This window comes from Pteropus vampyrus, unplaced genomic scaffold (assembly GCF_000151845.1).
Source record: "Pteropus vampyrus isolate Shadow unplaced genomic scaffold, Pvam_2.0 Scaffold61, whole genome shotgun sequence".
NCBI lineage: Eukaryota > Metazoa > Chordata > Mammalia > Chiroptera > Pteropodidae > Pteropus > Pteropus vampyrus.
The window spans coordinates 1,103,796-1,114,629 of record NW_011888842.1 but is presented as its reverse complement, the minus strand read 5'-3'; the positions used below and the strand labels follow the sequence as shown (position 1 = coordinate 1,114,629).

General features: G+C 50.2%; 1 protein-coding gene across 8 annotated transcripts in view; it reads left to right on the top strand.

The window, feature by feature from the left end:
• Nucleotides 1-10,834, top strand: part of WHRN (whirlin) — an 83,714-nt gene that overhangs the window by 31,777 nt on the left and 41,103 nt on the right. For 6 of the 8 annotated variants that reach the window (XM_023531092.1, XM_011360947.2, XM_011360949.2 and 3 more), the window contains exon 3: nt 6,275-6,400. The exons of the other annotated variants lie outside the window; for them this stretch is intronic. In XM_023531092.1, the coding sequence (XP_023386860.1) occupies nt 6,275-6,400 (126 nt within the window). The remainder of the gene's footprint in view (nt 1-6,274; nt 6,401-10,834) is intronic. 8 annotated transcript variants of the gene reach the window in all.

Below are 10,834 nucleotides of genomic sequence, written 5' to 3'. Positions count from 1 at the left end.
TAATATTTCAGATTAACCATGAGTAGACTCCCAGATGGACTTCTCACGCCAAACTTCGAAAACCCTAACCCAGCCCCAGTGAGGACACACCCTCTTGGGAAGTGAGCTCTCAGGGCAATAATGACGTAAGACTCACACATATAGCAAAATTCCCCTTGAAGCCCTGCAGCTGTCCTCTGAAGCTAGTTCTGGTTTCGCAACCTTTCCAGTGATGCTCTTCTCCACGCTGAAGTGTGAGAACCATCCCTTAAGGATGAAAGAAGGATCAGAAGGGAAGACCCTGTGTGGCTTTCTGGGAATCAGATCCTTGGGAGAAGAAGGGCAGGGAGCAGTCGCTCATTGTTCTGGCTTCCCGTTCCGTGCTAACCCTCAGCCTCTATAGACGTAATAAACTAGAATAGATTTGTGTATGAGGTTAAATGGGATAATGTCAGTGTGGCAGGGAGGGTAAGGCACTGGAGCCAGGCTGCCTGGGTTCAAATCCTGTCTCTGCCATTTACCAGCTGTTTGACTTTGGACAAGTTATATAACCTCTCTGAGTCTCAGTCTCATCCTCTGTAAAATGGAGACAATGATAAAGCCTACTCTCCCTGCCTCTGTGTAAGCTCTGTGGTGGTAAGGATCTTGGTTTTGTGCCCTGGTACACCCATAGTGCCTGGATCAGTGCTGGGCACAGCATAGGCGCTCAGTAAGTATCTATTACATGAATGAGTGAATCACAATGAAAACACCTGACCGGTATACGGTAGAGGCGCAATAAACATTTGCTGAGTTTGAAAATAAGTCCTATTTGATCAGATGTGTGTACACACTGTTCTTTGCAAAGTTACAAAGATATAACTTGGAGGTTTCCATGACCCCCTCCTCGGGTTCCGTTAATTTGCTAGAGCTGCTCACAGAACTCAGGAAAGTGTTTAACAGTTTATTATAAAAAGGATAGGATAAAGAATACAGATGATCATCCGGATGGAAGACCTATGTAGGGTAAGGTATGTGGAAAGGGACTCAGAGCTTCCACACCGTCTCTGGGTGTGCCACTCTCCCCATACCTCCATGTGTTCACCATCCTGGAAGCTGTCCAAACCCCACATTATTGGAATTTTTATGGAGGCTTCCTTATGTAGGCATGATCAATTATTAACTCCACTTCCAGCCCCTCTCTCTTCTCTGAAAAATAGGGGTGGTGCTGAAAATTCAAGCTTCTTATTATGGCTTGATCTTTCTGGTGGCCAGCCCCCATCCGGGAGCCATCCTGGAGCCTACCCAGAGTCACCTCATTAGAACAAAAGATGTTCCTAGTGCTCTATTGTTTAGGAATTTACAAGCGTTCCAGAAGCTCTATGTCAGGGACAAAACCAAATATACGTATTTCTTATTATAAATCACCTGGTTTTAGAACTTCTTGACTGTGACCTTGGGAGAGTCACTTAACCTTGGGTGAGTCACTTAAATTCCCCTGTCTATGATTTGGAGATGGTCACAGCCATATGGGGAGATGGAAGCAGCCATGTAGGGCTGTTTCAAGTATTAATGACCGTGTGTAAGCACAAAGCACGGTGCCTAGGATGTAGTCATTAATTTCGGTGACAGCCATCGTTTATCAGATGCCAACTAGGTGATAGGTACCTTTTATATCTTTTTGCCCCAAAATGCTTATTGATGTCATCTCCTAGGGCTGCTCACATCGCTTCCTGGACAGGATCAGGGTTCCAGGGCAAGGCAGGAAGGGTTGCGCGATTTGTATTTCACTGATAGGGAAACCGAAAATCAGAGAAGCAGTGAGCCTTGCCCACAGTTGCCCCAGAGGAAAGGGGAGAAGGAGGATTTGAACTCAGGCCTATGGGAGTCAGTGTGGGGTGCTGGTTAAACACCTGGGCTCTGCCACCTGTTGGCCATGTGACCTTGGCCACATCCTTTCATCCCTCCAGCCTCAGTTTTTTCATCGGGAAAATAAGAGAAACCGTAGAGGAGGAGAGAGATTTAAAAGAGGTAATATATGTGAAGTACTGACAGAGGGCCTGGGATTTAGGAAGCACATTCAGTGACCAATTAATTTAGTGAGTTATTATTACATTCATATTATTAGCGGGAGTGGTATTCTTTTCACGGTGCCAGGCTTCTTCTCACAGCTTAGTGTCCTTTCGCATCGGTGAATTTTGTTTCCTGCCAGACGCTGGTTGAATTTCTGGCAAGTGATTGAGTTAGATTACCCCGTGGTTGATGGGACTGTTATTACAGTTCTGTGATAAAGACTCTGTTTTATTCCCATGTAAGGGATTTATGGGGAGGTGGCAGGGAGGCGGGAGGTGTGTTTTCATCCTTAGTATTCAGAGGGGCTGCTGCAGAGGACTGCTGCCATCTGTGTATTTCTGGGCTCCTCTGGGATCTCCCTGCCCCAAAAATCTTTGTCCTGGAGCTGGAGGGACCAGGTGGAGGTGGAGACCCGGGGGACAGGAGGGTGACCTCAGGTCACCCAGTGAGCAGGACTGGAGTCCAGCTTGTCCCAGACCCTGAAGGCACAGCATGGAAGAGGGGGTCTGTCCTGCTGGGCACAGTAGGGGTTCCAGGTGGGATCTGCCCACTCTGTCCTCAGCCTGCCTCACTGACCTCCCCGCTGCTGTGAGCCCTGCCTTTCTCACCCTACTGCTGTCTTAAGGCTCACACCCTCTCCCGAAGGATCTCCAGAAAGGGCACCCCTCTGCCGTTCCCCCTTCCCAATAGTCCTCCTAAAATCCCAATCTGATCCCCTCTCTCTGCTGTTGAAAGCCCAGCCTTCTTGGCCTGTCTCGAAGTCCCACACAGGTTAATCTCGTCCCTCTCCCTCCCTCCCTGCTGCCCTCCATCCAAACAGTACCCTTAGGTGACCCCAGGGGGCTGGGCTCTGTCCAGGTTCTGAGCTTTTGCATGTGCTGCCATTCTCCCCTTGCTCTGGCTGACCCCTCAGCCTTCAGGGCTCTAAGGTCACATCTCAGAGAGGCTTTACCTGAGGTCAGGCTCCCAGGAATGAACTCCTTGAAAGATGTTTGTAGGAAAGTACCTATGTTAAAATAGTGACTCCCTAGCGAGGTCTACCTCCTAATTCCTGGAGCCTAAGAAGATGTCACTTTCTGTGGCAAAAGGGACTTTGCAGATGTGACTAAATTAGAGACTTGAGATGGGGAGTTTCTCTTAGAAGAAGGCAGAGGTGTCAGAATCAGAAAAAGGTGACTTAATATCAGGAACAGAGAGATCAGAAGAAGCTATGATGCTACTGGCTTTGAAGATGGACAGTGGGACCATGAGCCAAAGAGTGCGTGTGGCCTCTAGAGGCCAGAAAAGGCAAGGAAACAGGTTCTCCTCAAGAGCCTCTGGAAGGAATGCAGTCCTGTCTGTGTTGTTTTAAGCCCCTAAGTTTGTAGTCATTGGTTATGGCAGCAATGTAGTGCCCTGGGATCAACACTGGGAAAGGCATGAGGCAGGCAGGGCTGGGCAGAGTGGGGAGTGGACGGCGATGCCCTCACTGAAGAGGCCTCGGCCAGTCCCACGGTGCTCTGGACCTGGGGTGGCCCTGCAGAGTTGTCCTGAGGCAGAGGTTGGCCTTTCTCCCTCACCTACTCATTGGATGGGAGCTGTTCCAGGGAGGGGTGTCACCTCGGGTGAGGCAGGTCTCAGGAGGGACTCAGCTGTGAGCCATCAGCAGTCAGCACTGCAGCCCAGGGCTCCTCTGAGGACAGGGGCCAGGTGAGAGTCTCCTCTGAATCTGGGCCCAGCACAAGGCCTGGCACAGACTCGGAGCTTGGTTAGTGTTTGGATAGAATACTATTGACCGCTCACATGGGCACAGCCTGTCCCGGCCTGTGGAGTAGCCTGTATTCATGATGTCCCTGAGGAAGACCTCGTCATTCTTTACAGGTCATACCTGCGCAAGCTTAGCCAGATGGCTTGCCCGAGAGGACCATTTGGAAGAATATAACAATCACCAGTGTTTTCTGAGTGCCTCTGCTGTGCCAGGCATGCTTCTAAATGCTCCGAGTATACGGACCCATTCATTCCTCATAGGAACCCAGTGAAGGACTACACTTGTTTTCCCCATGAGAAAACAGGCCCAGAGAGTGGAAGTGTTAAGCTTAAACACTAATAGTCTGGCTCCAGAGCCTGAGCACGTAACCACCACACTGTCACCTCCCAGTTACACAGACCCGCATGTGATGGGGGACAAGGATGGGCCTTGAACCCAGGTCACCTCAAACCTATCTCAGTCCTAGAGCTGGCGCTAACCTCGGGCAGGGAGGGGCCGGTCACAAGGGCTGGGCTGTTGTTTCAAGTCCAACCTCAAGGATCTAAAGAGCCTCCTGTTTCTAGGAGAACATCTGTCTCTCTGACGCTTCTGGGTGACAGCTCTCAAGGGTCCCCAAGAGCTCTGCGGGCCTCACAAGTGCTCTCCTTACTTATGTTCTTTCTGGGGTGCAAACTAGGAGCTGGCTCTGGACTTATGGGGCTGGGGTCACCTTGTTGGGCAGGGGTCACCGCCTGGCCCTGGCCCTCTGGGGATGGGCTTCCCCAACATGCCCCAGAGTCTGTAGTCTCAGAAACAAACCCCACAGAGTCTATTGGGCTCTACTGAGCTCTCTCCCAACAACGGTCTGCCAGTTGGTGGGAGTCAGCTGTGGCCATGTGGCCTTGTCTGGTTTTGTCATGTGCAATGTGGAAGCAACAGCCGCTAACATCTATTGAGCAGTTACTGTGGGCCAGAGACTAGCCTATGTTTGTCTCCTAATTTGATCCTCTCCACCGTAACTTTGTAAGGCAGATACTATTTTCATCTTCATTTTGTAGGCAAGGAGGCTGAGGCACAGAGAGGTTGTTAGTTAAGTAACTTGCCAGAGGTCACGCAGCGGAGCCCCCAGCTGGGCGGTTTGGACTTGACCACCTCCACCCTGACCTCCAGGGTAGTCGAAGAATGAAGTGACATATGTAACGGTCTTCTCCTGGTGGCTGATACAGAGCCTTTGGTTACTCTCAGGTGAATGACTTTTCAGAAATAGGAAGTTGGTTGGGTGCCTTCCCTAATTCTGTGACATTTGCCCTTCCCTGGTGCCTGAGGACACAGTGTTACTTGTTTTACCTTTTTGCGGGATGTTTTCTGCCCCTGTGGGTAAATTCCAGCTGTTCTGGACCCCCTTCTCCTTTTCCATAAATTCCCCTCCATTCCCAAGGCACTGTTGGTCTGCATGTTTCCTGAAGGTTCCAAATCCGACCCTGGCCTCTCCTGCCTATCCTCCCTAGCCTCGCCCCTCCAGCCTCAGCACTCCCACCTCTGGTCACAGTGACTCACCTCCACTCACCTCCATCAAAGCATGCTCCCCACATGCTGTCCTGTGTCCCTGTAAGGCCCCTCCCTCCTGCCCTGACCCTGCCTGGCGACTCTTGCTCACTCTCTGATCTCATCAGAATCATCACTTTCTCCAGGAAGCTCCTTTGACCAACTCACACTTCCCCCAGTCAGGACCAGTCAGGACCAGTTCCCCTTCCTTTCGCCCCCACAGCCCCCAAGCTGTCTCGCCATGCTCTGATCACACTGTTTACTGGTCTCGCTGCCCCTCTAGACTGAGGCCCTCTCGAGCAGGATAGTGTCTGGGTCATCTCCTGGTCCCCTGGCCCAGCACTGGGTCTGCGCTTAGCAGGTGCTCCCTGTGTTTATAGAATTGAGGGCTGCTGAAGCAGCCACCGTGGTACATCAGGATGGATGGCAGAGCAGGAGATACCCGGGAAGGCATGAGACCCCCTAGGAGGTGGAAGGCCTTTGGGAAGGCAGGAGTCCTCTGGGTTGGCAGGTTGTGGTGCCAGAGCCTGGACTCAGCCTTGATCCAAAGGAGAGAGCGCGGAAGGTGCAGGAGCCTGGGTGGAGACCCCAGGGCCTGAGCAGGCACTCGCTGATGGAAAGGGCATGATCAAGGGCAGCTAGCAGAGGCAAGGAGAGTCTGTGGCCCCTGTGGGATCATGTGACACCTGAAGCATTGAGGCACTCTATGATGTTAGCATCAGGAGGTCCCTAAAGGTCATTTCCTTCAGCACTGTCCTTTTACTGCTCTCGTAACTGTGGCCCGAGGAGGAAGAGGGACTTTCCCAAGGTCACTCAGCAAGTCAGAGCTGGGGCAGAAACCGGAATGTTCCAGGGGATCTTGCAGGTCTGAATCAGTTGCCCTTGGGCTTGGGCGGGGCTCTACAGCCAGCTGCCCCCGATGTTCGTGGTGCCCTTCAGGCCTTCGAATACTGTCTCCTGTCCCTCCTGCAGGTGAACCTGGTACTGGGGGATGGCCGGTCCCTGGGCCTCACGATCCGCGGGGGAGCAGAGTACGGCCTGGGCATTTACATCACTGGCGTGGACCGGGGCTCTGAAGCCGAAAGCGGCGGGCTCAAGGTGAGAAGCTCCCGACTCCCATGGCAGGAGATGGGGTGCCGGGCTGCGTGCCTGGGTGGGCGAGGGAGCCACCTGTACGTGGCGCTCTTTGCAATCAGACTTCCAGTAGAGCAATCAGCACTCGCCTTAAGGACCAGTCCCAGCTGGGAGCCTTCCCCTGGCTGCATGCCTCTAATTCACAACTCAGAGCGAGCGACAAGAGGCATGCCCCCATCTCCCAAATTCTCCTAGCTGTCCTCAGCATAGGGTGGCCTCCCACGTGGTGCTGGGCAGTGGGCCAGCCCAAGCTCTTCATGGGTGCTGTTTTGCAAACACTGCTAATAGACTGCGATGGCCCTGACTCAGGGTTTATTATGGTGCATGGAGTGGGAAGAGGAGAGAAAGCCACGAGCAGGATTGGGGTTGCACTGGAGCAGCTTCAAAGCTGGCATTCCATCCAGGGCAACCAGCAATTACTGACCTAATATGATTAGCTCACATTTTAAAGAGGGCTAACTGTGTGTCCAGCATTTGTAATTGACTTCACGCAGATCATATCATTGAACCTTCATGCTACCCTGTGGGGTAGGTTGTTATTACCCACATCTTCCAGTTGAGGAAACTGAGGCAAAGGGAGTTTAAACAGACTTGCCCAAGGTCACCCAGCCGATGGATGCAGAGCAGGATTTGAGCCCAGGCAGACTTAATTCCAAAAACTATGGCCTTAACCACTACCCTGCACTGCCCTGCTGAGGCGGGCCAGGACCTTGCTCAGAGCTCTGGGGGAGGTGATCGGAAGTGAGGCAGAGACTGCTCACAAGGACACTGGACCCAGGATGAAGATCACGTAAATGTACGGCAGTGTGTGTTTGGACTAAATCCTGATGTCAGGGATGCTGAGGCAGCGGCGACTTGGAGCAGTGACCATGGCACAGGTGGCATTTGAGCCAGGCCTTGCAGAATGAGAGAGGCCGATGGATAAAGGGACTGGAGAAGAACGAATGTCACTGAAGGAGCCATGTGGTTTGACCGTGGGTGACTAGATGGATGACGAGCCTGCATGTGAGGTCGGGGAACGAAGCACAAGGTGAGATTGTACCTTCGTAACAAAGGGCCTCGAATACCCCACAAATGTGGAGGAATCCGGTCCTCTACACAGATGTGAAGAAAAGGCCAGGGTGGATCTGTGTGGTGTTCAGGGGGTCCCCCGTGCCATGGCGTGGTGGATGGACTAGAGGGGTAGGGAGACGGGGCAGCTGTCAGGTTCTATTAGGAAATTCATTGCAGTGGAAAGAGCTCTGGGTTTGGAGTCGGGAAGATTGGGCTCAAATCCTAGCTTGCTGCTTCTGCTTTAATAGCTGTGCGACCTTGGTGAGTCCCTTCTCCTCTCTGAGCTTTCCTTCCTGTTCCCAGGTAGTCATAATTAAGTAATATGTCTTTCTCAGGATTACTGGAAAGATGAAAGGAGGATGAACTAACAACATTAATGACCAAGGTTAAATTCATTGAGTGTCTAAGTTGTGGACTGAACATATGTGTCCCCCTAAGATTCATACTTTGCAACCCTAATTCTCAGTGTGATGGTGGTTGGAGATGGGGCCTTTGGGAGGTGCTTAGGTCATGCATGGGATTAGTGACCTTATAAAAGGGACCCCAGAGAGCTTTCTAGCCCTCTTTCCACTATGTGAAGACATAGGCAAAATCAGCAGTCTGCAACCACAAGAAGGTTCTCATCAGAACCCCACCCTGCTGACACCCTGATCTCAGACAACCAGTCTCTAGAACTGGGAGAAATAAATGTCTGTTGTTTATAAGCCTCTCAGTCTGGGGTACTTTGTTATACAGCTGAAACTGACTGAGACAGTCTGTTCTTTCCCAAGACACCCCTGCAAAATACGCTATTTTGTTAGCTCATTTTGCAGGTGCGGTATCTGAGACTCAGAGTTGCACAGCTAGTCAGAGGCAAAGCTGGGGTTCCCATCCAGGAATCAGTGTTCTGGTTCTAGAACTTTGCTCGTAACCGGGCAGGTAGTAGTAGATGCTCTACGAAGGCTGGTTGGGTCTAGTTGGTTCCGAAATGCCCTGGGTCTGGGCATCAGCTATGCTTTCAGCGGGTTAAGATGATACCATGTTAAGATGGCTCCAAGAGGAAACCATCTCATAATGTTCTGTATGCAGATTATGTTTAATGAAACTTATTTTGGAATAATTTTAGTTCTACTGAAAAGTTGCAAAGATGATTCCCCTTCATCTAGCTTCCTCTAATAGTAACATTTTATGTAAACAGGACACATTTATCAAGACTAAGAAGCTAACATTGGTAGAATACTGCTAAACCAACTACTACTGACTTTACTCACAGTTTTCCCACTAATGCCCTTTTTCTTGTCTAGAGTACAGTCCATTCCAGCATGCTACATTGCATTTAGCCTGTATGCAGTTTTAATTTCATTATTTCCCCCAAAAATTACAAAAAAAAAAAAAAAAAAGATTGAAGGCAGTTTGAAACATGGAGTAAAGTGTGTGTGTGTGTGTGTGTGTGTGTGTGCGTTTTGTTGTTGTTGTTGTTGTTGTTGTTGTTGTTGTTGTTGTTTTTGATTGAGAAAATTGGGAGGAAGGAAAATGGGTGGGGGCAGAGGGAAAGAGTTAAAGCCGGGGTGAGAGTCTATCCAGAACACCTCTGTGTGGGATACAAACGCAGCTATAGGCAGCACGCAGATTTGGCACTGAGCTTCCGGGAAGCCAACACAAAGAGGGAAGCTGGTGAGAGACATTTGCAAGATGAAAACAAACCAGCTCTGCTTGCGAAGCCTGGTTATTCCTCCAGCTGAGGCCTGAGAGCAGTCTTCATCTGGTCCCTCCCAGAGAGGATGTTGTATGATGACATCAGCAGTGTCCTCGGTGACAGGAAACACGTGAACGGGTTCCATACTTTATCGGTGATGAAAACATCCTGATTGAATCTGTGTTACGAGGAAGGGGGAGGGAGTGTGCACGGGAGAGAGAGAGGACGTGCTAGATTCTGAAATGTGTGTATCTCAAGGATGTCCATGTTTTATTGTTAAGTGGGAAGCACAGGCTGCAAAAGCACCTAACAGGATCTCATTTGTATTGTATACGTACATAAAAATAGGCACAGAGAGACATCTTTAGCTACTTGTACCAAAATGTCAAGGGTGGTGATCTTGACATAACGAGATTATAGGTGAGTTTCACTGTTCTTTACGTCCGTATGCGCTGTCTGAATGGGGCGAGTATGACTTTTATAATCATGGAAACAGCAACAATAAAGCAATTTCCATTTTGAAACAAGGCAGAGGAGAAATATTCCGTAGAAGTTTTCCGGTCACTTTAGTTGCTTCTCAACTGCAAACAATCGAAGGCTTTATTTGCTCATAAAATGCCACCTTCAGTAAAGTCCTTTCCATCTTCAGTGCCCACCGCAGTAAAGCACTTTATATTCCCTGCCACTATTTTACTTTCCTCTCCGAGGTCTTCTGGTGTGCAAACACCTGCCCACACTCACTCGGGCATCCAGGACTGATTAATTCCGTTTATTGCCAATGCATTTTCAGTAGAATTAGGCATATGGAAATGGAATAAAGGGGCTTGGCTGTGTGGGTGGCGGAGCCGAGAACAGGCTTTATTTGTAAATAGAGCTCCCTGCTGCTGTGCAGAGGGTTCCAGGGGTGAAAGTGCTGCCTTCTGCGTGGCTTCCAGCGCTCACTTAGCTCCTGAGGGCCCAGTGTGGGCCCAGGGGAGGGGCGAATCAATTGCTAGGAAGAGAAGCTCCATGGAGAGGGGTCAGGCACTGCCCTGGCATGTTCTCCATGGGTGGCCGGGTGGGACTCCCACTCTCCCTGTAGGGGCTGGCTCCCCCTTCAGCACTTACCTTTAGACCTCTCTTATTCCTTTGCACCTGCCCCCACCCCCACAGCTTCAAACTCCACCGAAGAATGGACCATAAAACCTTGTTTGTTCCTTTAAGGACAGCCAAGATTGACTAGCATTTAAAACTAATAATAATGATAGCACTTGCTATTTATTAACCCGTTATTATGAATCAGATTCTGTGCTGAATGCTTTAGATACACTTTTATTTATTCCTCCCAATAGCCCTATGGTGGGCATTAATAGCGGTATTTAATAGGTAAGCAGCTGAGGCTCAGAGAGGTACAGTAATTTGCTCAGGATCACACATGGATTGGGCCCTAGCCCTTCCGGCCCTTCAAAGGCCATGTGCTTAGCTCTACCACCTTCTCAGTACTCTATTGACCAAATTTCAAAAGAATGCAGAGAGAGGAAATGAAGGATATTTAGTCTTCTTAAAAAACACCAAGCTTCTGAAGCCCAGACTGGTTGTCCCAGATCTTGCCCTGTCCCACGACCTCCACCCTGAGGTCATCCCAGGTAAGAGGCCCTTTTTGTTTCGGCCAGTGGTCAGAGGTATCAATA